General features: G+C 41.1%; 1 protein-coding gene across 1 annotated transcript in view; it reads left to right on the top strand.

Annotated features, from left to right (window-relative positions):
* The first annotated feature begins 265 nt into the window (after nucleotides 1-265).
* xylt1 (xylosyltransferase I) overlaps nucleotides 266-26,986 on the top strand; it is an 82,724-nt gene continuing 56,003 nt past the window's right edge. The window contains exon 1 of the mRNA XM_080879451.1: nucleotides 266-618. Coding sequence (XP_080735577.1) covers nucleotides 340-618 — 279 coding nt within the window. The 5' untranslated portion in view covers nucleotides 266-339. The remainder of the gene's footprint in view (nucleotides 619-26,986) is intronic.

The following is a 26,986-nucleotide window of genomic DNA, read 5'->3' as shown; positions in this document are numbered from 1 at the left end:
ATTTGCAGGTAGCTATTTGGTCATTACCTGAATTCCTTTAAAAGATGAAAAATGAGACTTCAGTTCCTCTCACGGACAGTGAACAGCAGAGACAGCCGTACAGATGCCGGGAGCATCCTCTGCTGCTGGAAAGCTCACCGAGTTTCACCACACGGTGGCCCTGTGTCTCCTTCTCGACGCTTCTCCTCGCCTCAGCCGCCGTAAAACCGAGACTCCCTCCCTCCTTCTCCACCACGACCTCCTCCTCCTCCTCGTCCTCCCTCTACTTCCACTCTTTCCTCCCGTCGCGCTGCGCAGAGCCACAGACGGTCCTCCAGCTCCGTGCAGCCCGGTGCGAAGATGGTCGGCGGCTTGTGTGCTCGCAGGCTGGCCCGACGGTCGCGGTCCGCGCTCATAGCTGCCCTCACGGTGCTGCTGGTGCAGACGCTGATTGTGTGGAACTTCAGCACCCTCGACTCCGGGGAAGAAAGAGAAAACGGAGGGTCAAACGTGCGGGAGAAGAGGGACCGGGTCGCGGGCAACAAAGCCGCTGGCAGCCACTATTTCCAGCACGGGGACAAGCAGCGGCAGCATCTCCCTCCGCCTGGGAGAGGGGGGTCTCGCCACACACAGCAGCCGGTAAGACAGAGGCGCTGCCGATGTATTCATATCGTATCCCCCGCGAAAAAAAGACTGTCTCGCCGGGGATGAATGGGGTTGGCAGGCAGGTCAAACATCTCCACGCACACGGCAGGGCCCAAATGAGTGTTTGAATTGTTGTCAGTAGAGCAAAGGCTGTCTCGCAAGGAAATGATAGGATGTCAGATGCAAAGCGAGCCCTTTTTTTTTTTTACTCTACCAGTGCTGGGAGACTGGCATCCTCGGCTGGATGCTCGCTTTGGTCTGGAGCCACACTGCACCGTTTGAACGTCCGTTTAAATGAACGCACTCGTGTCCAGACTTGAGTTTGAAATGCCAAAGCTGAGTATGAAATCTGGAGTCAGCCCGCACACACGCTGCTCTCTCCAGTGTGGAATAATAGCACAGAGGGGTAAATCCTTCTCTAAATAAGGCTGTTTTAATAGCAGAGTCAGTGGCTGAGGTTGTAGCCTATACCTGTCATGCTCTGTTTGGTATTTCAAGTCAACTACAGTTGCTGCATGGCTCAGCAGCACTGTCTCAGCAGGCCAAATAGAAACATAACCTAATTTGCAAAGTAGTTTTGGAGTGTACAGAGAGCCTGTTTGTGAAAACAGGAACAGTTTTATTGGTTGTGGCAGCGTGAATCACGAAGCACAAGACAGACGTGGAGCCGAAACAAACTCCCAGACCAGCATAATGAACATCTTGAAAACAATATGAATAAATCAATAATACTAAATCAAGTTAAGTTATTGCCTGTGGGAGTGTACCCATTTACAGTCATTTAGAGAATCTAATTTCATGTTTGACTCTTTGAAAATCTTTAAAAAAAAACTGGCTTCTACAAATCCAAATATTTATTTGCAGGTTCCACAAAATGACATTTTTTGCCAGAGGCTAACATACTGAACGGTTCCACAGTTCTTCCACACATCGTTTGATTAATTTTCACAACCTGATGTATCAGATTACATTCTCGAAAACCGAGCTTCTGACTGGGGTTCTTGTCAAGCAGCTAGGTTGCCCTGAAAAAGTTGGACACCGTTGTTCCTGGCAAGTGTGCAGTAGTTTCCCTTCATAAAGCTGCCAGTCATTCATGTGTAGCCCACTCCTCATCCACCATGCAACCAGTAGATAACAGGCTTTGATGTAGTTTGATACACTGTGCGACAGCCAGTCTCTCAGAGCCGTGCACTGTATCATCTGTCTCCTCCGCAGATTTTCTAGTGATTCACTCGCTTCATGTGGTGGGACACTGAGTTCCACCTGCCGGCATCTCCGCAATGCAAAGTCACGCCGAAGCAAGGTTATATTTGAGTCAGTATTCTATTTTTTGACAGAGAATCCTCTAATGAAATATCCCTGCATAACTCCTGTGTAGACAGTGGTCCTTCTTAGTGAGTTTATCTTCTAACGCTTTATGGTTTTATATCTATTTTAATGTGTTGTACATGTATGACATAAGAGTAACAGTTGGGTGTCAAGACCTTTTTTTTCCTCGCTGCTTTAAAAACAATCTGCCAGATGTATATGACTGTTAAAGCACATACAGTCAGCCTGTATCCAGTCAGTACAGCCTATGAGCGCACTTGCTCCATGCCTGTTGGATTTCTGCTTGCTCTCTCCACTTTGGTGGCCCCCCCGGATTCATAAATTCAACTGGTGCTCTCGGCCACATACACTGGTTAATCGCTGCATTTTTTTTTTTGCCTTGTGGCTGGTTTGTGTGTGTGTTTTTGTGTATGTGGCTTGGCATGGCAGAGTTGTCCAGCCTAAGGCTGATGCATAAGCACCTGCTAACTGATGCTATATGAGTCACCACATCAGAGAGAGGGGATAGCAGCATTTTGATCCAGAATAGAATGAGCCACAAGCTACAGTATGACAATAGAAGAATTTCTATGTGATAACTTGTGTTGGATGGAAACATTATGCATAGCTTTGGATGTGTCATCCCAGCAGGCAGGAGCTACAGTTGTCATTAGTGGTTGTTTCCTGTCGTGTCTCTTCAGGGAAATTCTGCTCGAGAGTGTAGACATTTTCTTTTCTAGTCCAACAGACACCACGGCTTTCCTTCACAAATAACTGGATTTAATCACGAGTGATATTATGTCAGCTCTGAATTTGTCTTTTCACGCACGCTGTGGCTACCTGTTAAAGATTCATGACCAAAAAGTTCTGCACGTATTAATTAGTCTGTCTTGTTTTGCCTGACATCGGTTTATTACAAGAATTAGTATCATGATTATTATTAATAGGTGCTTATTAAGGCGGTGCTGGTGATAGATGTGAAAAACTGTTAATGTGCCAGAATTAAACCAATCTACCTTCAGCAGCAGACTGAGGAAAGCTCTGAAAAGAGTCTGGCTTCACATCTGGTCGTCAGCGGTTTCTTTCCATCTGCTGCACTAGTCATATACTATCATCATCCCCATGTGCCCAGCGGGTGTCCACCTCACACGTGTTGTAAAGAGTTTTCCCATTAGTCATGGTAAGACACGTAACATTACCACTGATGTACACTTTTTCCATTGTGCTGAGTTTTCCTAATGGTTTCCAATAGCAAATATGGCATTACAAACCATCTGGAGATGTCTTTTTACTGTTTTTTCAACATGTTTCCACAGTGTGGTGATGATATATGATGTGCTTAACCTCAAATTATTATAAATTTTATTGTAATATAAAGATATTCAATACAGAGACACATTTGGCTTTGGTGTATATCCAATTTCTTCAAAGAAGCAAAAAACAGCAGATATGTTAATCAAATTGTTTGTGATTGACAAGGCCTTGTTAGTTCTGAGTCGGAGCAAAACACAAGTTTTGCTCTCAAATTAGGGAAAATTTTTTGGGAGGAAGCTTCCGATTGCTGTCCTGTGAGCTGTATCTCTAGGTGTTCACATCCTTGGCCACACTTTGCTTGAATATCAATATTTTATTGTCATTAAAATGGATTTAAAGAGTGTCAGAATTAACATCAAGTTTAAAATGGAAACATTTTTTCTCTAGTCATGCTGGGACCAACGTTCATCTTGCCATCATGCACACCGCCTCACATGTACACCTTAGATTTGTCATATTTAGGAGCTTTGTTAAAATCCATTGTTGCTACCATCTATCCTCCAACTACCACCACCACAACCAACACTGTGTCCGTGATCACACTGCTGACTCACACTGACACACATACACACCAGCACGCTCAACAAACACCCAAAATGTTGTGTGCGTGCAGGGAAACAGTTCCCCACAAACACCCACATGCACTTAGAAATTTATAGCTACACACAGAGTGTGCGTCATTTTTTTGTTTTCAAATTTCCCTTTTTGAATGTACATATACATGTAGTGCTGTAGTTTAAAGAGCAGACAGGATAAACGATTGCATTTGTGCTAATGTTGTCTATATTTATGAGCAAATGTTCATTTTTTTTTTCCAAGAAATGTCCACTGCTTGTGCTTCTTGTGCCCCCTTTTGCTAGCAAACACTGGAAAATAATGATAAAAAGCTTTTTAAAAAGTGTAACATGAAAGAGCAGCTCAGATTTACACCACGGTGAAACAAATAATAGATTAAGATACAGCCGCTCACCTAACTGACAGTAATGTTGGCTTAAATCCCCCCAAGTGAAGCAGTAAAGAACTGGCAAGTCTGCAGAGATAGTTAAAGATTAGACTGTCTGCTGTGTTTACATTCATCCATCCATCCATTCCATCCATTCGCTTCCGCTTATCCTTTTCAGGGTCGCGGGGGGCGCTGGAGCCTATCCCAGCTGTCATAGGGCGAAAGGCAGGGTACACCTTTTACATTCATTCACATGTTAATTGTCATTCATGCAAATTTGATTTTTGACTGTGACACTTCAGGCATGCACTGTAAATCACTGTGAAGTAATACAAAAGTGTGATTGTATTATGAGTTTAGGGTCAAAATATTCATTTGTCCTTCCCTGAAAGTCTTTTGTTCACTTTGTGATAAAAGCTGCTTGTTCACCTTGTTCACCTTCTTCCATTTTTAAATTCAGTGCTTTCTCACGTTGCCTTCCTGGCGGTATCACTTGCCCCGGCGCTACTTCATGCACCAGTCACTGTCAGTGCTGGGTTTTGTATCCTGTCAAAGCCATTTTCACAGTGGTAATTGTCAGTTAAATTGGCACTTCCCTAAAGTAAATCGTTGTAGAGTGCGAGCTATTCTGTTTTAAACAGACCTTTGAACGTACATAATTACAGTCCATGAAGATGCACTGTGTGATTTAAAAATTCAAACGTCTCAATCATTACATCAATAACCACACAGTACTGACCCACACATATGGTTCTTACACACACACTGGACTTTCTGGACTTTGGTTTTGCACAACACTGGTCACTATATTCTTCATTTCCGGTTAATACTTGTACAGCTGCTGTTATTGTGTATATATTTATTTATATTTAGATTCCTTCATACATTCTTATATAGTTCTATATTGTGTATTGTGTATTTTGTTGTACAGTTATTTTATTTTCAACTTTAATTTATATATTTATCTTATTCTTCCCAGTTAAATTTACCCTTCATTCTAATTTGTGTTGTACAGTTATTTCATTTTTAACCTTAATTTATATTTTATTCCTTCCTAGTTAAATTTACCCTTTTTAATTTTTCATATTTATTTCCTATCTTATTCATAGCCTTTTCCTTTTTTGTTCTCTTTAGGTCACGAGCAGTTGTCCAAGCATTTCACTACATATCGTACTGTGTATGACTGTGTACGTGACAAATAAAATTTGAATTTGAATTTGATAAAGTGTTATTTTGTTAAACCTGTAATGAGGCAAAAGTAAAGCACAGCCTGCCCGTCAGTGCATCCAACTGTGGTTGTGCTTTTACACACAGGGAGTTTCTTTTTTTAAGTGCCTTTAGTCACAGAGAGAGGTGGGAACATATTCAGATCTAAGGGAGGAAGTGTGCACCTCAGACTTGAAAGAGACACATCGAAAACCCAAGACACTTTGATGTTGAAGTGTAATTTGTATACGTGACACCGGTGCTTCTTCCAGCAACGGAAAAAACATTTTATCATTATCATAATGCAATACTCTTAAAACCCTGTCATGTTATTTCACTAAGCTGAGCCTACTAAAAGGCAAAAATGTCAGTGTCAGTGTGGCATCCTAAAACTTTGATTATGTGCTCTGTAGCATGGAGACTGAAAGTTTCATAGAATCCACAGCACAGATATTTCCCTGTTTAACACTCTTCCTAGCACACATTATGCATGTATTGGAAGCTTTTTCAGTGTAATCAGTTTGCAGCATTCGCTCCCTTGTCTTCCTCTTCTCCACTGACATTGTGCAAAGGAGGAACAGCCATTTAACTATTCAACAGGTGTCACAGCATGAGAAACATACTTATCAGGAGCAGAACACAGAGAAGAATGACTCACACAGTCCTGTCAGTCATCTTGACTCTTGCTTAGGAGATGAGCATCAAGCGTGTTCCATTAATTAATTATTTAACAGTTCAAAGGGCTAACAGCATCATGAAATTAACTCACTGTCCGGTAGGTTTCTACTATAGTTTACAAAAAAAAAAACCGGAATCAGCAGCAATAATTTTGATAATTGTTTAATAGATCAACAAATTTATGCAAGTGCATTTCTTTTATTTATTTTCATTTTCTCAAATTTAAGCGTAAGAATGATGTTTCTTTTGTTCTGTTGGTTGGAGATGATGGTCGATCTCCATGCAAGATGACGACGCTGACATTTTATTCAATCAAAAATTAATGAAAAATCAAACTGATGAGGTTAACGTCCGTAATGACAAGGCAGATGCTTATCAGACAAGCTTCGCAGCTTTTTCCTTAATGACTGTTTTTCTGGACAAGAGGAATGAGAATCTAAATGTTATTCTCCCGTTTACCGAAAAACTGTCAAACGTGTCACTCCAAAATCGGGCTGAATTTTGGGGAGTCCATGAGGGTTAACACCAACTGCGGTAAACCCCTAAGAACTATATACCTGTCATTGATATTTTTTTTCATATTGCATTTGCATCTGCAACTTATTAGTTAGTTAGCTAATGGGTGGCATAGTAATAACTACAACCACAGCAATGACATGAAGTCAGTGACAAAGGGGACCTGGCTTTTGCCCTAGAAAGTCCAAAACTATGGACAACCTGCCTCTTATTTATTTATTTAATTCACTTTTTATTTTTTTATTATTTCTGTATATATTATTTCTGTGAACCTTATAATCAAGTCTTTTTTTTTTAATAACAATTCAAGCCCATGCATTTTCTCAGCTGCATGAAAGCTAAATATAAACTGGATTTACTGTCAGTCCATTTCTACATGTGCTACCCAGCTATCTGTTGTTTACACAATTGCTTCCCAAGTGTTTTTATAGTACCTCAGCTAACTTTTACATTTTTTTAAAAGAAATATGGGAGTTGTTGATGTTGCATCAGGTCAAGCGCACTTAAATCCATATGTATTACAGTACACTCCATCAGGTTGTTCTTTTGCTGATAGTTCCTTTTTCCTGCAGTGCACACACAAAAAGTGTGAACTTCCTCCAAAAGCTATTTGAACTACAAAAGCTTTCTCCAGTCCTAAAGTGCTTTGTGAGTCTTTGTGTCCTGTGTAGATGCCGTTGTGTTGGTTATGTTTGTTCACTCGTTTATGCAGGTTTTCCCATAAATTTGAAAGGGATAAAGTTGAAAGAAAATCAGCTTCGGTGTCTCTCAGTGCACTCTCAGAGTAATGTGCCAACACATTAGACTCTGTATATGGATGTGTTTCTGTGTGTGATGTGCTCTGCTTGATGCCTTTGTTTGCCTCATCTGTAAAACTGCACAATCAAAGCTCATAACTACTGTTCATGGTGCTTCCGCCACGTCAACTCAAACAAAGCTCACTATTATCACTCATTACAGCTCTGCGTCAACCCGACATTTGCATACACAGAAATCACTACACACCACAACTTCAGACCAGCCAACTCTCCTGCCTCAGTGTGACATACCCCACCTCTCCGTCACCCACCCTGCCCTTCATCCTCCCATCATCCGTTGCCTGTCGTTACAGATGGTTTCATTCCCCAACACATTAATAACGCATCATCCAGATGAATAAAGCTATAAAATACGTAGCGTTGCCAATAATCCCACAGGTAAGAGGCTTAGCAGACAGCCTTAAGGGAGGGAGAGACAGAGAGACGAACTTTGGGGGGGGGGGGGGGGGGGGGGGGGTGAAATTAGATTTATCTAAAATCGGGTATCCATGTTAATATTTAGCACAGAGTTTAAAGGCTGAATATAAATGCACACATACACGCACAAACACTGGTTTGGACTAGAACCTCGCCATATGGAGGGATTATTATACCAGTTTTTTGTTTTTTTTTTAATCTTGCTGTTTTTGAGTTTCAGGGTTATCCCTTTAAAAAGAGCGTTTATTTTTTGTGTAAACAGTAAAGAGATGAATGCCACCCACTGAAAAACTCAGATTCCATATGTAAAAATGTTTTTTAACAAACAATGAACAATCAGTCTGACAAAGCTAGATGTTTGAAGCTCAGTTAAACAAAAGTAATACATATTACCATGCACAGTAATCAGAGATTAGCAAAACTCAAGCGCAGTCCTGTTGATTTTCATTTACTAACGCTTAATAAATTACAAATCTCGTGAGAGTCTTAGATGTAACTGAGAAATATTCTGCCAATTTTTTTACACGATCATGGTTGATTGGCAATTTGCTGATTAATAAAAACAGGTGTGAGCATCTCTGAAGCAGTGCTGTCTGAGAAAATAAACTCGATGATGACATACTGAGGTCATAAGCGCTATCTTAGTCTTTCTGATTTGATGTTAAAAAGCCTATTTTACATTCAGCTTGAAGAAAATTGGCCATTAAAAGACTAAACGCTGTGAGAAATTATCACCCACTATTTTTTTTTTAAATATAAAAATCATCTCTGCCACCGGTGCACACAAACTGTTTGAGTTCAGTTTTTGATTGATTTAACAACTCATTTCTGCAACTCTGCAGCTGGTTTCTGCTAAAACACAAACTCAAGTAATCTTTATCTTTTTTCTAAAGGAACATACAGTAAGTGATTTGCTTTCCTCCTGGTGTAGGCTGTCAAGTAGACATGATGAGAAACTGCAGGTCAGATTTTCTGTACTGGCACTCACGTCTCTTTTCTTGCTGATGTTTTGGCCTTGATGACACTGCACACTGCATATGTAGCATCTCTGTTGGATACCCTGCAGCATTCACCATGAATGAGCTTTTGCTGTGGCTCATTAAACAGTATGGAGATTGTTCCTCTTTTAACCCTAATGGTCACATCTTACTTAGGATGACAGTCTTGTCAATGAGGAAGCACATGACAGACTGTCCACTTCCCTTAAATCGTTGCAGTAACATGCAACACACTGGTCCACATGTAAAATGCAAATACATTAACATGTAATCATGCCCACACGTACTAATGACACTGACAATGAGCCAGCGCCTTGCTATTTCCTCCTCAACATGCCATACACTAATCTCCATGTACTGTGTTATTGTAGTAAGACAGAGGGAGGGAGGATGACAGAAAGAGAAAAGAGCACATGGCGGTGTGGTGAAGACACAGGGTAAAGACATGATGGCTGGGTAGAGATAGGGCTATCCGGTCTGTCAGGGAAAGCTTTTGTCCTTCCAGTCCCGTAGAGCAAGAGAAGAAAAACTGACAGCAGTGCTTTTATTCCTCTTCCTCCTCCTCTTTTTTTCTTCTTCTCACAACTGGAGCTGAATGCCAACAGCCCAGAAGACTTGTCTGCGTGATTAAGAGAGAAAGTCAGAGGGGAAAGAAAAGAGAGATAGAGACATGCAGAGAAAGAAAGACAGATATGTAAGACAGAAGAAAGATGGAAGAAGAAATGTTGGATGGAAAAAAGAAAAGATGAACGTCTCATCCCTTCTACAAATCCGATGTCGACTCAAATCCCAGCGTAATCCTCTGGGGAACCCGGTTTGGTTTGAAGGCTTGTTAGTGTAGCTTGAGTCCCACTGGCATAGACTTCTGTGGTTGGAGACCGTTTCTGGAAACTAACCTGAGCCCAAATAGTCTCCACTCCTTCAGGGTTCAGGTCTGTAATTTTTCTCTCTGTTGGTAAAATCTTAGATTTAGTGGAAATCTGGTGCCAAGACAGTGATCAGCAGGTTTTATCAACCGTAAATATATAATAAGAGCTCTGATTTGGGATTAGACTGAGGAAGATGTTTGAAAGAATAATCTCAGCTTGATGTTTCAACACAACTGACTTGGTGTGACTCCACTGGTTTACTTCTTCACTCTGACTGATAAGTTGTTCCATTAGGATATTTCTTTGTATTAACCATGGATAAAATTCTAGCATGCAAGCTCCATGCATGCAATGGGGCAGTCACCTACCTGGTTTACTTTAAATAATAAAAATGCAAGCAGGTGAATATTAAAGAACAACATCACATTATTTGCAAAATAATGCAAAAGTATGATTTAAATTCACCTATAAGTATCAGTATAATATGTATCCATTCATGTATTCTTCCCCTTGTGGGGGAGTTGTGGGGGAGCTGGAGCCTATAACAACTGTTGTAGGGCCAAAAGTAGGGTACATTCTAGACAGATAGCTAATTTGTGGCAGCGACAGAGACAGATAAGACACAAATAGAGACAGATAACCCTTCAAACCTTCATTCAATTTAGAATTACCAATTAATCTAACCCCCTGCATGTCTTTGGACTGTGGGAGAAAGCACAAGCACCCGCAAAGAATCCACGCAGAAATTGGGCGAACATGCAAACTCCACACAAAATGGATGGAAAGTACCGTCCCTACACACTGCTCCCCGGGCACCCAATGGCTGCCCACTGCTTCACTGAGTGAATGGGTTAAATGCAGAGAGGAATTTCCCCACGGGGATCAATAAAGTACACCTTCTTTTCTTTCTATGAGGCAATAGTGCACCACAACACTGTGCTTCCTACCCCAAATCAGTCTTTTTTATTTTTTTCTCTTGCTTTAAAATTTTCTTTGCTCTTGAATGCTTGACAAACAAAGACACAAACGACAGAATAAGAAACACAAAGCTAAGCAAGCCAGAGTAATTAGGACACAATTAGGGAATTAGAGAAATGAATGAGACAAAGACAGGAAGTATTATGATTAACAAAATAAAACAGGAAATGCCAAACACAGTAACAAACAGCACACTTTGAAGCAGGAAGACAGAAAACTGGAATGGCCAGAATGGTTAAAGACTAAGAAACCTGAAGGAGGAGAACTATAAAATCAACACGAGATCATAAACATAACAAAAACCGAACTAGGACTATTATTTGTGTGAGTTTTTTCTCTCCTCATGAGTGTCCCGGTTTAAGCTTGAGTTTGGTCTCCAACAGCTCCTAAGGTAAATACCATTTCCTGTTTAACTGCATTGACCAGCTAGTTATGGTTTGGCCCGTGGCAGGTTGCAGGTAGAGTCATACATTCAACAGAGCTGAAACCTGAAAACCTGCTGTGTTGGAAATCAAGTTGATTGTATCAAGCAGTCAAGAATAAAAATTGTTGAAAAATAGTCAAATATGGTGTGATGGGGGTAACTGAGTCACATTTAGTCACAAATTGGAGAACAGTCATTACAAAGCAGAGGGATTAAAAAACAGTTAAAGGCATTTGAAAAGGAGTTAAATCTAGATATGAAAGTCTGTAGTAATTAAGAACAAGAGCAAGTAACACTAAAACTTAAAATTAAAATCCACAAAGGAGTTGCTGGATAGTCAAATGTTTGGTTGAAGCCCTAGTTGTATTAATTCAACAATATTCTGAACATTATTTAGATTGCACAGAGTGGTTTAATTAATCTCTTACAAATAAATATTTAGAAAAGCAGCATTAAAGATACATTAAGGATATGTTAGATTAAAATTAATGTGCTCAGATTACACTAACATAAAGAGGTTATCTCCTGTGATAAAATTGTAAAGTGCGGCGATGTTTGAAAGAACAAATCATAATCGTGATCATGACATGTTATGCGGGAGAGTTTATTGCCAAGGTCATATTAAGTAATCCCTCACCATGAAGTCAATTGTAACAGTTCAGCTGAAGCTGCCCTTGCTGTCGGGTAGCCACTGTACAGGAAATTCTCAGGTACACTAGAGACAGCAGGGATGCACCAGTAGATGCAAACACCTACATAAAATGCCTACATGTGCATACACACTCCCACACACTCTTCAGTGTCCCTTCTGTGCTAAAGGCACGCAACAGCAGAATGCATAAAATCATTAAAATGGTCTCTGTCCTGAATCACAAAAAACACTCACACATGCAATCTGCCTCTCACAGACGTACACACCCCTACTGCATGGACACAAAGGTTTTCATCATTCTGCTTTCTCCCTTGGCTCATGCATAACATACACACACTTTGGGAGTAAATAAAATTATAAAGCACCACCTGAATAGCTGCTCTTCAGTATTCATATTAAAGCACCGGGAACAGCCGGAGAGCTGGTACCCATTACTGAACAGGTGTTTTCTCCATCAGCAGCGCATTTAGATCCTGTCCTTCCTGCCTGCTTCCACTCTGCCGAACACTTTAAGTGCAGAGCTCATGAGATTTCGACGCAGACGCTCCCATATTTTTCACCATTCTCCTTAAATACTCGCTCAGTCTCTTCATACCACTCTTTCACTCCCCGGTCGTCCTCTCCTGCCTCCTCTTCTTCTCCCTTCTCAAGTGGGGATGTCTTACCGCACTGCTGAGTCGTTCTCTGCTCCTCCAGATGCCGCAGGCCTCCCAAATCAGCTTCAATGAGGAGCCCTGCAGAGGCTGTCGCTGCCGGGGAGAAATTGCGGTGTAATTGAGCTGCGTGATAATAATACGTTCTTCTCTCTGATTTCCTACCAGCGGTGAATCATCAACACCATCATCATCATGCCATCACATCAGCAACGCTCCGTAGACGCTTCCACACTGCCACCGCCTGAGTTGACCTGCTCTTTCACTAGATTCTCTTTCTTGTCGATTGCTCTCGTTCCACTTATTTTATTCCCATTTCCTCTCGCTTTTACTTTCCCTCACTTTGTGCTCTCCACTACTCACCCTTCTCATCTGTCTCCAGCTATACTTCCAGTTTCTGTTCTACTTCATTGGATACAGGGCCTCAGAGGTATAGAGAAATTACACTGTACAAAAAAAACATGTATATGTGTGAGCAGGAAACAGGGGGCAAAGGAAGAGAAGTTAATTAGGAAGTGTGATTGTGCAAGCGTAATATCAAACACATTTTGGATACATACTACATAAAGCATTCATGATTCTATTTCAGTAAACAGGGAAGCTTGGTCATTTTTTCACAATAGCACTTAACAATTAGCTCAAGTGTTGCATGTTTTTCACTCTCAAGACCCAAGCTCACGTGTATGAGTTATACTTCATGTATAACGGCCTCTGTGTTTCCTGCAATGGCCGTTACAGGGAGTTTGCTAAAGGTGAAAGACTGGGTATGCCTGCATATCAAAAGAAAGGGAGAGGAAAGGTTAATCCATACACATGCACTTTGTTGTAAAGGAGAAAAAGAGAAGTTAAACGGAGGTTGAGAATTTGCCAAGGCAGGTTTTAGACTTGCGTGTGTTTGTGTTTATATCTGTGTTTGAGCAGGAGTAGAGTTTACACATGGCTTTCAGTGTTTTAAGCATCCTCAGGAGAATTGGCTTTCCATAGAGGAGAACCAGGAAAATCATTGACCGCTTATTGGTGTCAGCACTCTGCTAGTGTTTGTGTGTATGAGCTCAAACAGAGAACAATGCTGCTCTTTTTTCCTCTCGCGTGCCCCTCCAAATAGCCAGCCTGAGATTTTCTTCTTTTTTTTCTTTGTCCTCAAGTTTCTTTGCTTAATTGCCGTGGCAACTAGGCCTACAAGAACAATTTTAGACAATTCTCAGTTTAATTGGTGTATAGATGATACCTCTTTTTTTAGAGGTCTGGGCAGAGCTTCTGTGGGGCTTAAAAGGAAGTACACCAATCCTGGCGTATACATTGGATGGATGATTTTCAGCGTGTGACCAAGTTGGTGTGTTTATTCATATTAGGCTCGTGCACATTTGCTCCAGAGGTATATAGACTGTGCAGATATAATTTTCTTAACTGCTGAGAAAGAGATTTGGTCAAGGCAATTATATTTCAGCCAGGGCATGTCTGCTTGCTTAGCACTCAAGTCTATTTGCCTAAAAGACACAAATGACTGCAATTTAACAGCAATAGAGGGGGAGTGTAATGAGTTGGTAGCTATTTGCCTGATGTGAGTGTGTTGCTGTAAGGTACAAAGAACAATCAAAGGCATAGAACTATATTTTCCCTGGCATTATGTCCAGTGGCAGTGAGGGAGATTAATAAGCAGGATTATTAGCTTCTCTAAATTATTGTGCGTTTTTTGCTAGACCTTCTGTGAGTATTACATTGCTTTAACTGAAATTATTCCTGCACAATCCTGTTTAACCAAAAATGTCAAAATTGTCATATGTGCTAAATAGATAATAGCATGTTTATGAGTGAAGGATTTTGTTACCTCTGAATAAAGCCTGGCTTTCTGTTTCTCCCAGTATACAGTCTGCTTAATCTTTTCTTTTTATAACTCAAGAGCAAGAAAATTCACAAGCAGATCTTCCAAAAATGTCAAATATTCCTTGTAAATTGCCATCCTGGTTTTGATCATCCTTGTTTGTGTTTTGTTGGTGTTTATGGTAGTCCATGTCCACAAATGCACTATGTCATTTTCTGGGATTTGGTGCAAGGATGTTGCAAGAATGGCTCTTTGTCAGATCTTTGATGTCTAAGTCCACTTTTTTCCCCCTGCTGCCTTGACACAGGCAATTTTAAGACGAGAGCAACAAGTGAGACTTTATCTGCTACTACTTCACATAATCCCCTCTAGCATGTTCCTTATCAGCAGATGGAGGCTGCTCATTTAGGTCATGGAGATTTTAATGCTCAAATTTTCCATTATACCAAGCGCCATCTGCTAATAAGGATTGCTTAATATTGTCAAAAAGCAGCAGAATATGTAGGTAAGAGGACCTTGAAATTAAGCTGTAGTTTGAACAGGACCTCCAGGGCTGAAAAATGAATGGAAGTGCTACAGAAACTACAGTTTCTGGAGTGGCCACTTTTCGCTGGCTCAAAAAAAGTAAGGTAATCCTCTTAGATGTCCACCAATACAACATTAAAAAGTATGCTTACAACCAAGGCAGTTGTAGTTTTGCTCTCTATAGCTAATATATATATATAGCCCTTAATACCAACTGTGAAAGGAAGTACTTTTACATCTCACGCAATAAAAGTTGCAGTATTAGGTGTGTGGCCGTGACTTACAGGTAGATGCAGTGCACTGCAGTGGTTTCTGTCTTTTAGGTGCAGTTTATCCCACCTGGTGACAATGCAGTCATCAAAAAAGTGAAACCTAGTTAGGTTATTCCACCCTAATTTATGTAATTTGCATAAATGCAAAGAGTGAGTTAGCTTTCCACAACAAATGTGAGAACAAATTGCTTTTTGCAGTTTCTTCAACATAATAAAGCGACAGCATGTTATAGGTCGCTGCATTCCTCAGTTATATCTTTTTCCGTGCCCAATAGGAAGAGTAAGAACATCCCAGAGAAAGTACATGCACAGTAAATTATAAATGCACTGTGTGGTAAGCGTCAGAGAGATGCCCGAGATCTCACTGTTTGTTACTTGTAAGGCCTGTCAGTGTGTGCTGCATACTATATATATCATGTGCAGAAAACCTGCACCTTATTATGTTTAATGGATGAGAGTTTGTGAATTTATCATACCCCTGAGTATGCGCTCTTTAAGGGTGTATGTGGGTAGGTGGATGCAGCGTTGAACGTCAGAGGTCAGGGAAAGCTTTAGTCCTGTCTTGATATGTTCGTGTGTGTGTCTGTGTGTGTCTATGTGTGTGTGTTCATGTCATGCTCTGCATGTCGTCTCAGCCTCCAGCTGACTCGTGATTCAGAGGACACAGGCTGCGTGCCATGCACTGTCTTTGACCCTTTCCTATAGCAGCTGTTAATATAACGCTGCAGCTGTGTGTATATTTTTGTTGTAATGCTAGTAAATATGGTAAATGGGGCTAAATATGTATATTTGCCACACACTTGTCACAATTAGTATGTAGTCATTGTGATATGTGCATATTTTGCTGCTTTCCATATCAGTGTACAGCTGTGTGTATTTAGTGCCTGCTGGGTCACCCCAGGCACTCTACGCTCATACCAATACCCTGCTTTGGCTCCCAGGGGCCCCAGAGGATTTTTGCTGGGATATGTTGACAAATTGATACTGCCGGACTGGCTAACTGCTTCTACTGTGGTTGGCACCGGCTGCGATGTACTCTGAATACCAAGCGACCATGAGCCGTAAACACGTTCTTCTGTCGCTTTGTTTCCTACAAATACGCACATAAACAACATGACATCGCTGAGCAAACCCTGACTTTCAGATGGACCCAGCTTGCGGAAAAAGCTCCAAATCCAGACTAAAATCTGGATCAAAAACTTAATCCTCAGCTCTGGGGTATCTTATCTGACTCGCTCTGGGGTATGACTTTGGACCATTGCTCCCTTCCTCATTGCACTCTCTTTCTCTTTCCCACTCTCCCTTGTTCTCTTATTTCTCTCCAGCTTACACTCTCAAATTTTGGACAGCTGTTTCACGATGTGAAAAAGGGGGAAGAAGCTTTAATTTTGCCAATAATGCCTCAGTCTGTGCATCTGCTATGTCAGAGTGATTAGAGCAGCAGAAGCTGTCTTTACTATGATGACAAGCCCATATGGTTTCCGTATGTACTAGTAGGCATTAGGCTAGATCTGTCACTTTCTATTAGAATTTGTTTTGCATGGTAATAGAATCATTAAATCTCTCCACAATACAGTGGATAAAGGCAATGTTTGCACATTTTGGTCTTTGATATTTTTTGGCACTCTGTTCAGTCTTATCACTGTTTCTGTTCACTGTGTTTTTGTACACTTGTATACTTCTGTATGCTGGACTACTGGGAAGCACTTTGGGTCAGCTCCTGTTGTTTTTCAGTGTATTTTAAGTGACTTGATTTTGTTGGAGGGCAATAAATGCCCCAAACAACAATGCAAAGGTCTGTGGGTTAATCCAAATTATGTTTGTGTCTGCTTAGGGAGGATAGTGGCCAGTGATTTGGTCAGTAAGTGACAGATTTTTCTTTGTGCTTTTTTAGAGTTTGGAACTCTTAAATCTAATCCCCTGAACACATACAAACACCCAACACATGCATACAAAGCAGTCTTTAGATTCATAGTGTGGCTGAACCCAGTGAACCTAGGCTATCCCTGCACTCTTAAGTAAAAGTACTCGCTGCATCGCATTCACACACACATGCACACAGGAGACTCTGTGTGGCTCTTTAAACAGTTTCCTCTCGGAAAGAGGGAGTGTAGCTCCCGACTGGTTTCGGTTTGCCACACAGTGCATCACTGTAGCTGGCTAGCGGAGCCTTCGGCTTCTGGTCCTTCAGTTGTACCAAGAATCAGCTATCCCCCACCACTTGCCAAGGCTAACCACATAATTACTTGTCTGGCAGAATCTCTTCGAAATGGAGTGCAGAGACACAATTCGAGCTGCAAAGAGCTGCTTTAGCTGAACCCTCAAGCACATGAGACAACAAGGCTAGAGCTCAGCCTTTATAGCCCTCACTGTGTGGTGAAGATAGAGCAGGCTTTCTCAGCTTATCTCTCTTAGAAGGTCATGTATTAGCAATCTTTGGGCCTTGTAGCTCTGTTTCATTCTTATGGATCAGCACTGAGCGCAGTCAACAGCGTAACAGTTTGAAGTGCTCCGAGTTGTGGTAGGAAAGTCTGATTGGTGGTGGTTGGACTGTGGTAGATCAGGATGTGGCAGGCATTCCTCTAGAGGACTGTGTCTCTATATCAGAGTACCAGAATCGACCAAACAAACTCTGCAAAACGATTAAAGTATTTCTACTTAGTTAGTAATTTAAAACGTTGTTTTCATGGTAATATCAGGTGTATATTTATTTATCTGTGTGGCTGAGTGTACAGATGTCTGTGTCTTTTCGTAACTACAAGTGTGCAAGTGGATATGGAAGACTTGAATTTCCCCTGGCTACATCCCAACTCCATAACAGGAAAAGAAGCAGCAGACAAAACTAAGCCAGGAAATTCTTAAATCCAAAGTCTCACAGTGCAGTCAGTCCTTATGTTTTTTCCTGAGAGCGAGAATACAACTGTAAGGAATACAAGACCCAAAAGAACTTCCTTAGTGGGTCAACTAAATGAGTTTTTATATTTAACCTCCTAAGACCCGAACTCTTTCATGGCATGCATTTTTGATTTTTCTTTGCTATTTGGGTTGATTGGGACCTGATGAATTTAAAAACAAAGAATTACTAGATTTTTATTTTTTTTTACCGAATTTTTGTTTCTGAGAAAAATGAGATCCACATATGAGGACATTCATTTTAAATTTTGATAGAACAGTGACAGTATAATGTCCTCGTAAGTGGATATCAGGACCTTGTAGAGAAAAATTACGTATTTTGGTCCAGGCATCCCAAAATGTGATGCCAGGTCCTGGGAGGTTAATTCACCTTTCTCTGCTTGAAAATGCAGCATTTCAGTTACATTAAGTGTAGCGTGAGTGATATGACCCTGATACTCAGAAACGAGATAAGAAAGGAGTATCAAAAGGCCATCAAGCCCAAGTTGGATTTTAATATTCACAATCAACAAATCATTACTAGATCAATAATCTAATTATTCACTAGCTAGCTAGCTGGACAGAAGAGGTAAGTCCCAAACAAGTCCTCTGTCCTCCTGACTCTCAGCGTGGAATTCCATACTGACTTTTTTAAGCTTTTGGTCCATCTCTTAGCATCATGTTACACTAGCGTGTTTACTGCATTAAAAATTCTTAATGACCTCAATGGAGGGACCCATATCTGGTGTGGACATTCACAGATTGAATGTCGAAACCAGTTTAAAACTGCTTTCATGTGGTTATGATTAACATCTCTCATCTCTTTCTTTGCAGTTCCTAATTACAGTTTATTGACTTATGTGCCATGCATCATATCACTCGACCAAAACATCAGCCGAAACATGAGTGGCAATAGACAAAACAGCCGTACACGCTACCAAAACTACTAGTGACGGTCGCATGGAGACATTTTACCACGACCTAACAGTCACCATACCAAACAGTCATCTGTCAGCGTGGTGTTTTAGGGCACTTACTCCTACTGACTGATCATTAAAGGGAATTGCAACCAGAAGAGAACTGTTTCTGTTCTGTGTTAGGCCCCTTCAGCAAAGCACTTAAGTCGCAGTGTATGTCCTGCTGCGCCACTGGAAAACGTGGTAAGGATTTTGCCTTGTCTGATGCTTTGCAGAAAAGTAATTTCCTCTTGTTTCCATTGAGGCTGGAGATAAGCCAGAACTCCTGCCACACTCAGAAACAACTTACAGATTATACAGAACATATTTTCTCTTATAGTAGAGAACAAAAAAACTCTCAGAGTACAACTACACACACACACAGAGGTGTGCATAGTGCAGGGAGCCATAGGAACTTTGTATAAGGTCTCAAGGAGACACTTATGCAAAATATGATGTCACGCCTCCACACACACTGCAGACACTAACCTACATTAACATATATAAGCACATATACAGCACAGACCATAGCCATTTTAAAGTTGACAGAAGCACTTCAACTATTTATTTCCACTAATCTTTACATTTTTTTCTAATACATAAATACCGAGAAGACATTTCTTTATTTAAACCCACTTTTTAAAAATGTATTTCCACGATTCAATTATGTATTTACCTCTGCTGTATTTACTTTTGGCAGGAGCAGGTCGGAAAACTACCGTACATCATTAGTGAGATAACCCACTGAGCAAAACTGACAAGTACGAAAAAGGAAATGAAAAGAGAGAGAATGAGAGAAGAAGCAGGCAAATGACAAATATGATGAAATAAAAAAGTTTTTCGGAATAACGCTGCGTGGGAGGAGATTTGGAGTGACCTAATTAAAATGTTGGAATTCTGAGAGGAATAAATTAAGAAAATGTCAGTTAGGCTGAGCCAGAGGAGGAGAGATTAAGAGGCGCAAGCTCATATACTGTCTGATTTCTGCTCTTCTCCTCTTTTATCACTGCTGCATGGGAACATTGGTCTTTAATGACAACACAGTGAGCTGTTGTTGTCTCAGTATTAACTGCTGGAGCGTATGGAGAGAAGTTTCAGTGGTGCATACAAAAAAGAAGGATGCTGCAGATTCAGAAGGGGTTAAGGTGTCATGAAAAAATCAACTGAATAGGCTGTAACTCATCTGATATGAGTGATGTTCTGTTCTTTAAACTTCCTGAGAGAACTCTGAAATAAAAATGAAAAGAAAGGAGACAGAATGCAAGAAAATAGTCCCACCTTGCAGTTTAAGCAGCTTACGTTTCCACATCATTACAGCACAACAGTCACCGGTCTATAAGCATCATCTAGCTACTGTCCCCACTGCCATCCAGGATACATTCCCTCTGTGAGAAAGCTCCCTCCATATGGGCCCCGCCTTTTTCTGCTGTGCTGGACAGGTTGGGACCATACGGGTGCTGTTGGACTGCACGGATTGCGACTTAGAGCAGATGACAGCGATGGTAATGTGTCGATTGTCAACACGGGGGGGAGAGAGATGGCATGAACAACGAGAGGCAGCCCAAGAGGAGGAAGGGAGGAGAAGGAAGAAAGGACAGCTGGTACCAAGATTGGTGTTAGTTAAGGATGACTAAGTGACATGCTGACAAGAGGCTGATAAGAGGACTCCATGGAACAAAGATGAAAAAGGCGAGTATCAGTAAGCCTCTGATGCCAGTGTGCTTCCATAAAGTACAAGATCTTTGATTCTACTTCCCTTTGAAGTGATCCGTGGAAATAACACCATGTGGCATGCATTAATTTCAGCACTGGGTGGAAAAAAAGAGCAAGTCAGGCGCAGCATCTCTAATGCGGAGGCTTCACAATCGTCATTGACTTGCACAGCTACGGTAATTTCCATGTGCTCTGACAACATTACACCCGCGTGCATCCTCGCACTGTTTGGCCAATAAGAACTCACTTTATTTTCAATTGCAATCAATTCTGAGAGCTGGATTCGATAAAAGTTTGAACAATGCAAAACTTCTGCTCCGAAAAGGATGTTATATCTAATCTATTGGGCAATAATCGCTTGCAAATGAACAGCAGTTTCAGTTTACATTTTCAAGCAAGCTGAAATGAAAGTAAATTACCCCCCAACACTTGTGCGCCACACTCCAGCACTCAGCCCTGCACTGTGTAATCCACGCATGGAGTGTTTGCTCAGAAAGCATCTATTTCACTGCTGTGCGCCACAACAACATCACCAGGTCATTTGTTTCAATCTAACAAGAGATCTTTACAACAGTAGGAGGGTAGTTTTTTCCCCGTTCTCTCAATTTCTCCCCAAAACTCATGTCAGCTGGAGGAGGCTTTACATAATTTCTGTCATCATCACTTACCACAACCTCAAATCTCCTGTGGACTGTTAGGTGTGTGGTGCTCTGCTCAACTTTACAGCAGCAGCAGCAGCAGCAGCAGGGTCGGGACTGGTAGTTATTGGTGATACTGTTACAATGGCTGTGGGGCTACACTCCACTTAAGCTGTCACGCCTGTAATAAACAGCAGATTTCAGTGTGAAGAAGCTCATCTGTGGGTGTGTGAGAGTCTGAAAGAGAAAAATGGAGGGTAAGCTGAAGTGTAACACGGCACACACAGTACCTAACAGGAAAACCGCTGTCCTGACCATTGTGGGCTCAGGTGTCATTATCCGCATCGGCCACAACAATCGATCGCTTTTATCCCGTGGAACGTGACAACCAAAACAACATGTTAGCGACAAATAAGACGAGACAAAATAAGAAAGGATATTGTCTTTACCCACAGGTTGGGTCATAACAGCACACATTTGCCGGCATGCATTTGCCAAATCAAATAGGTGTCTTTATATATGTGGTTTGTTTTTTTGAACCACCGTTTTGTCCGATCAACAACCCCTATGTGTTATTACTAGGAAATATCACAGCACTGCACTTCACTGAAGAAAGTGCACGAAAAGCTTTCATTTTATTAGCTCCTGCAGAACTTTTGAATCCACCAAACAAGGAGTTTAGATTTTGTCGTCAGACTATGCAGGGATTTATTCAAGGAACGACTGAGCCAATGGAAAGGATTTTTCAAATTCACTTTCATGTGCAGAATCTGCTTTTTGTGAAGGCTCCTGCTCTGTAGGTTGATTTGGATTTACTGGGTTTATTTAATATTCTGCAATCTGTTCTATGGCGTTATTTTTGTGCCACTATTCTGAGCGCACGTAAAAAAGGTTTGCAGGTGCAAGTGTTGCAATTTATTTTGAGCGAAGAAAAGCTGAATTTGAGTGAACAAAATTCATTGCTGCATGCAAAAAATGTATATCCGTGTTTGCTATTATCCATATACACACGCACAATAGCAGCCCCTCTCGCTCAGTTTTTGTATTTGCGCTCGCAATGTGTCGCTCACGCTCTCAACATTTCTGCCCGTGCACGCTCAACTCTTTCTGTACACCGTTATATTTGTGCCACAAAACCAGCCAATCACAGACTTGGATGCAAAAAAAATCTGATTGGCTGTTTTTGTCTCCAATCAGCTCGAAAGGACGAAATGCAATATCCCAGAATCCATTTCGTCCAAAGCTCAAACGAGGCAGTGGCGGAGGAACACAGAGTGGCGGAGTTTGAAATATTACTCTTTCTGGGACACAAAATAAACTTTTAAGATATTTTCATGTTAGAATGTAGCTGTGTGAACTTCAAATATCTGCTCGATTTATCAAGACATCACATATTTGCATAAGTGCTCCAACGTTTTCGGAGATGCCTGTTACCCACCAGCTGACCGGGTGGGAACTCGGGTTAAACATAATATATAAGGCTGAACTGACAAAAAAATCACCGACTACACCACCAGGTATTATTGGAAAAACCATAAAGCCTTTGAACGAAAACAAACGCTGTTGTGACAGTGATGTACACTGTTTTGTTGGTATATATGTATGATTTGTATCACCTTCATGTTTCCAGCTTTACAGCTGTGGCTCCAGCAAACATCAGCTGATACTAGAAATTAATTTTAAATAAATTCTAACAACAGCTGATCAATTTTGAACGTGCTGCTGTTGTTGTTTAGCGCAACATCCGCTGGTTTCCTGTTTCTGGCGCAAAGTGGGAGATAAACAAACAAGAGAGACGATCAGCTGATCATTGATCAGTTTCATGATTGAAGTAGCAACAGGAGAGGGAGGGAGAATGAGGAGAGAAGAGGCAGCTAAGACACAGAATAACTCCAGCTTTGTGTCTTTTTTATTCTCGCTGAAGTCTTTTCCCCTCAATACGGATGTATTGTAATTGGTCCAGCCCAGAGTTGATTATTACCAGCTGGCTAATCCACCACCTTTCATTGTTTATACCATTACAAAAACAAACAAACTAACATAAAAATGAAAAATCACCATTGGCCCACCGGGCAAATGCCGGGTAAATGCCCAATGGCCAGTCCAGGTATTCGGTCAGCTGGTGGGTAACAGGCATCTCCAAAAACGTTAGAGCACTTATGCAAATATGTGATGTCTTGATAAATCGAGCAGATATTAGAAGTTTACACAGCACCATTCTCGCATGAAAATATCTTAAAAGTTTATTTTGTGACCCACAAAGAGTAATATTTCAAACTCTGCCACTCTGTGTTCCTCCGCCACTGCCTCGTTTGAGTTTTGGACGAAATGGATTCTGGGATATTGCATTTCGTCATTTCGAGCTGGTTGGAGACGAAAACAGCCAATCAGATTTTTTTTGCATCCAAGTCTGTGATTGGCTGGTTTTGTGGCACAAATATAACGGTGTACAGAACGAGTTGAGCGCGCACGGGCTGAAATGTTGAGAGCGCGAGCGACACGTTGCGAGCGAGCGCAAGTGCAAAAACTGAGCGAGAGGGGCTGCTATTGTGTGTGTGGATAATAGCAAACACTGAAATACATTTTTTGCATGCAGCAATGAATTTTGTTCACTCAAATTCAGCTTTTCTTCGCTCAAAATAAATTTCTCCTCAAAATGCAACACTTGCACCTGCAAATTTTTTTTTACGTGCGCTCAGAATAGTGGCACAAAAATAACGCCATACTGTTCTGGTTCATTTTGGTGTCGGAGTGTGAGTGGGTGGTCTCGCGTGTCCCTTGCTTGTCTCTGGCGTCAGCACCTTACAACACTACACTACGTCCTTACACAATTACACTGCCGACACTGCGGATTACTACGCTTTATGTGCACCTCTTGTTTCTGATAAATATTTCATCTTTGCTAACATTTTGCATGACCCATTTTTGTCACAGACCATTAGCTGGTTTATGACATTTTGAAGACAAAGTATTGGCTTTGAGCTAAAACTTTAAAAAGGTATAAAACAGAAGAAGAATAAAAACTGTGGGCTGTTGATTCAGAGGTGTATGTGCCACGAGTGCAAAGCCCAGATGGGAGTCGTAACTATATGTCACCCGTATTACACTATCAGCTGATGAAAACAATCATAAATAAAAATGAATGCATCAGATTTGCCACAGCAATGAGATGTTGTGATTTATGAGTTACAAAGGCTCAATTAATTTTGTAATCTTATCCTGCGGAATATGTTAACATGACTGTACTTGAAAGAAGCACTTATTCACATTTTATTTAGCAGCAACGTCATACTAATGAGGCTCAATGCCGTTTGATCATAATGATGATGATGTTGTCTGGCAGAGCTCAGAAAGTTTTTCTTCCCCCCACTAATATTTTTTAATCATTTTCTCTCATTTGCACAATTCCCTGCATGTTTTTCTCTCCTGCTGTACATCTGTGTCTCATTTGTTTCTTTTTTAGTTTCCTGCTCGTGTGTTTCCCCCCCCCCCCCCCCCCCCCCCTTTCACTTATTTTCACACACTAGCTCTGTCGCCTCAGCACTTCTCACACTGCGTGTGTCTTCTGCTCGGGGTGTGTGTGTGTGTGTGTGTGTGTTTCTTTTCGTGGTGACATTTCCGTGCCAGGTGTGACAAATGGCAGGCAGAGAGGAAACATTTATTCCCTGTGGTGAGCTTAATTAGCCTATCAGCTAAGCCTTGGCACCAGCTTGTTTTGAAAACCACACAAACACACACACGCAAGGATGCACACGATATCCTCAAGTAAGGATCACCAACAAGTGCACATGTAGGCATGCACACAGCACACATACAGCAGACAAATCACTTCAGTATATGAACTGCACAGATAATTGGACAGTACAATTATATGATGTCTAAATCACTGCTCCAGTCCATATTTTTCCTCTCTGACTTTACATCCAGAGGGACTCAGTTGTAGCCAACCTCATCTTTTCTCTATTAAAAGGTTAAATCATTTACAAATTATAGCTCTCTTCTAGCCATTAGCATATGGTGGGTGTGTAGAGGCCATACAAGGCCAGCAGGAAAGGCTAGAGGAGAGACAGTGAAGAAAAAGCCTGTGTGTCCCTGCTGTGTGCGAGTCAGTGCAGTTTTACATCACACATCCATCTGCGTGTATCTTTCTGTTCATATGTGTATATGTGGAAACATCTGTCCATGCCAAACTGTACAGCTCGGATGGGGGCGATGAAGAAATCCTGGTGTCCAGCAACCCCTCTGTTAAGCAAGATGGCTGTAACGCATTGCTGCTAATTACACACACACACACACACAAACACAAGCTCATAAATGTGCTTTCAACTAAATGAGTGGTGTCTGAGGGCTTTTCTTTGTCTCTTCTGGCCTCAATCTGTGGACAAATTACAGACATTATTGGCTGCAAAAGAGACTCCCTGTCTACCTCCATCTTTACCTCTTTCACACTGAGCCGGGCTTGGCATGTCCCTGCGCACCCCTGCTGTGGAGAAGGAAATGAGAGCCAGAAATGTTGCTGATGTGTCCTGCAAAGCGCTGGGTTTTTAGGCTTTGATGCCAGCCAGGTGGTGGAGGGGATATTAAGGTGCCCTTTAAGGGTAGAAATGGGGGAGGTGAACATTGTAATTTGACCAGATTGTGTTGCAGCTTGTTTTGGGTGTGGCCTGGTCAGGCAGCCCTGCTGTCTACACACGTCTTTTGATGTTGGGTTTAAAAGGTTTGGTGAGATTTTAGAGAGACTCCATGGTGTTTTGAGGTGGGATTAGTTTTGAAAAGTCAACACTGAGGGGAAAAGCTTACTTGTTCTCTAGAACCTTGGCAGTTAATTTAACAGTTTCCACAGAATCTGATGTTGCGTCTATGTAAATGATGCCAAAAGTGTGTTTTAAATATATGCAAAAATAGGTTGATCTTATCGGTATTAAAGGCAGTCCACTCATTCCACTCAGAGTTTGGCATGAATAAAAAGTCACATATTGGCGGGACAGGCAAAAAAAAAAGAAGAGAAAATCCATCAATCCATCAAGCAGTGCTGCTTCATAGCTTACCAAAGTCGTGCTAAAACAAAAAATGTTTTGACAGATTTTGAGCGCTGTGTACCACATAAAATCGGTTCGAGGTCAGTAAGCACAACCAGAATTCATACACAAGGTGCACCGGATTATAAGGCGCACTGTCAATTTTTGAGAAAATTGAAGGATTTTAAATGCACCTATTAGTGTGGAAAATACGATATATATTTCATTCTCTTATTTTTTTTGAGACACCAGTTGAACACTGAGAACAGCACTCTCCCATCTCACTTTAACTTTTACTTTGATCTCTGTAAATGTGTGGAGGGCAAACAGTTTCAAAGGGAGGATCTCACAAAGACAAGCTCTGATTATGACACACAGCGGGAGTGTGATGTTATTGTCTGCTAAGAATGGCATAACTTTACAACATCTTTACAGAGCAACTTGTTTGTTGCTAGGTCAGTGTTTCAAATCTCTCTTATCTGATCTTTAATCGAGCGCAATGATGCCTCAAACTCACCATTATGTTCTGTATTTCCCATAAAATGCCAAGAAAAGTGTTATTTTAGAGAACCTTTGTGACCCTGGTAAAACTGTAGTTAAGCAGTGAAATCTCTAGATTTTATATAAGAAAAACATTCTGTTACAAATTGATGTCTTTTTTGTTTTGTTGTTTTTTTCAAAGCCATAGTGCAAAATTTTCATTCTGTAAATTCTATTATTGTGGCCTGTTGATTTTTTTTCTGTGTGTGTTT

The sequence above is a fragment of the Rhamphochromis sp. 'chilingali' genome, assembly GCF_963969265.1.
Source record: "Rhamphochromis sp. 'chilingali' genome assembly, chromosome: 4".
In the NCBI taxonomy this organism is placed as follows: Eukaryota; Metazoa; Chordata; class Actinopteri; order Cichliformes; family Cichlidae; genus Rhamphochromis; species Rhamphochromis sp. 'chilingali'.
This window is presented reverse-complemented; position numbering and strand designations above follow the sequence as displayed.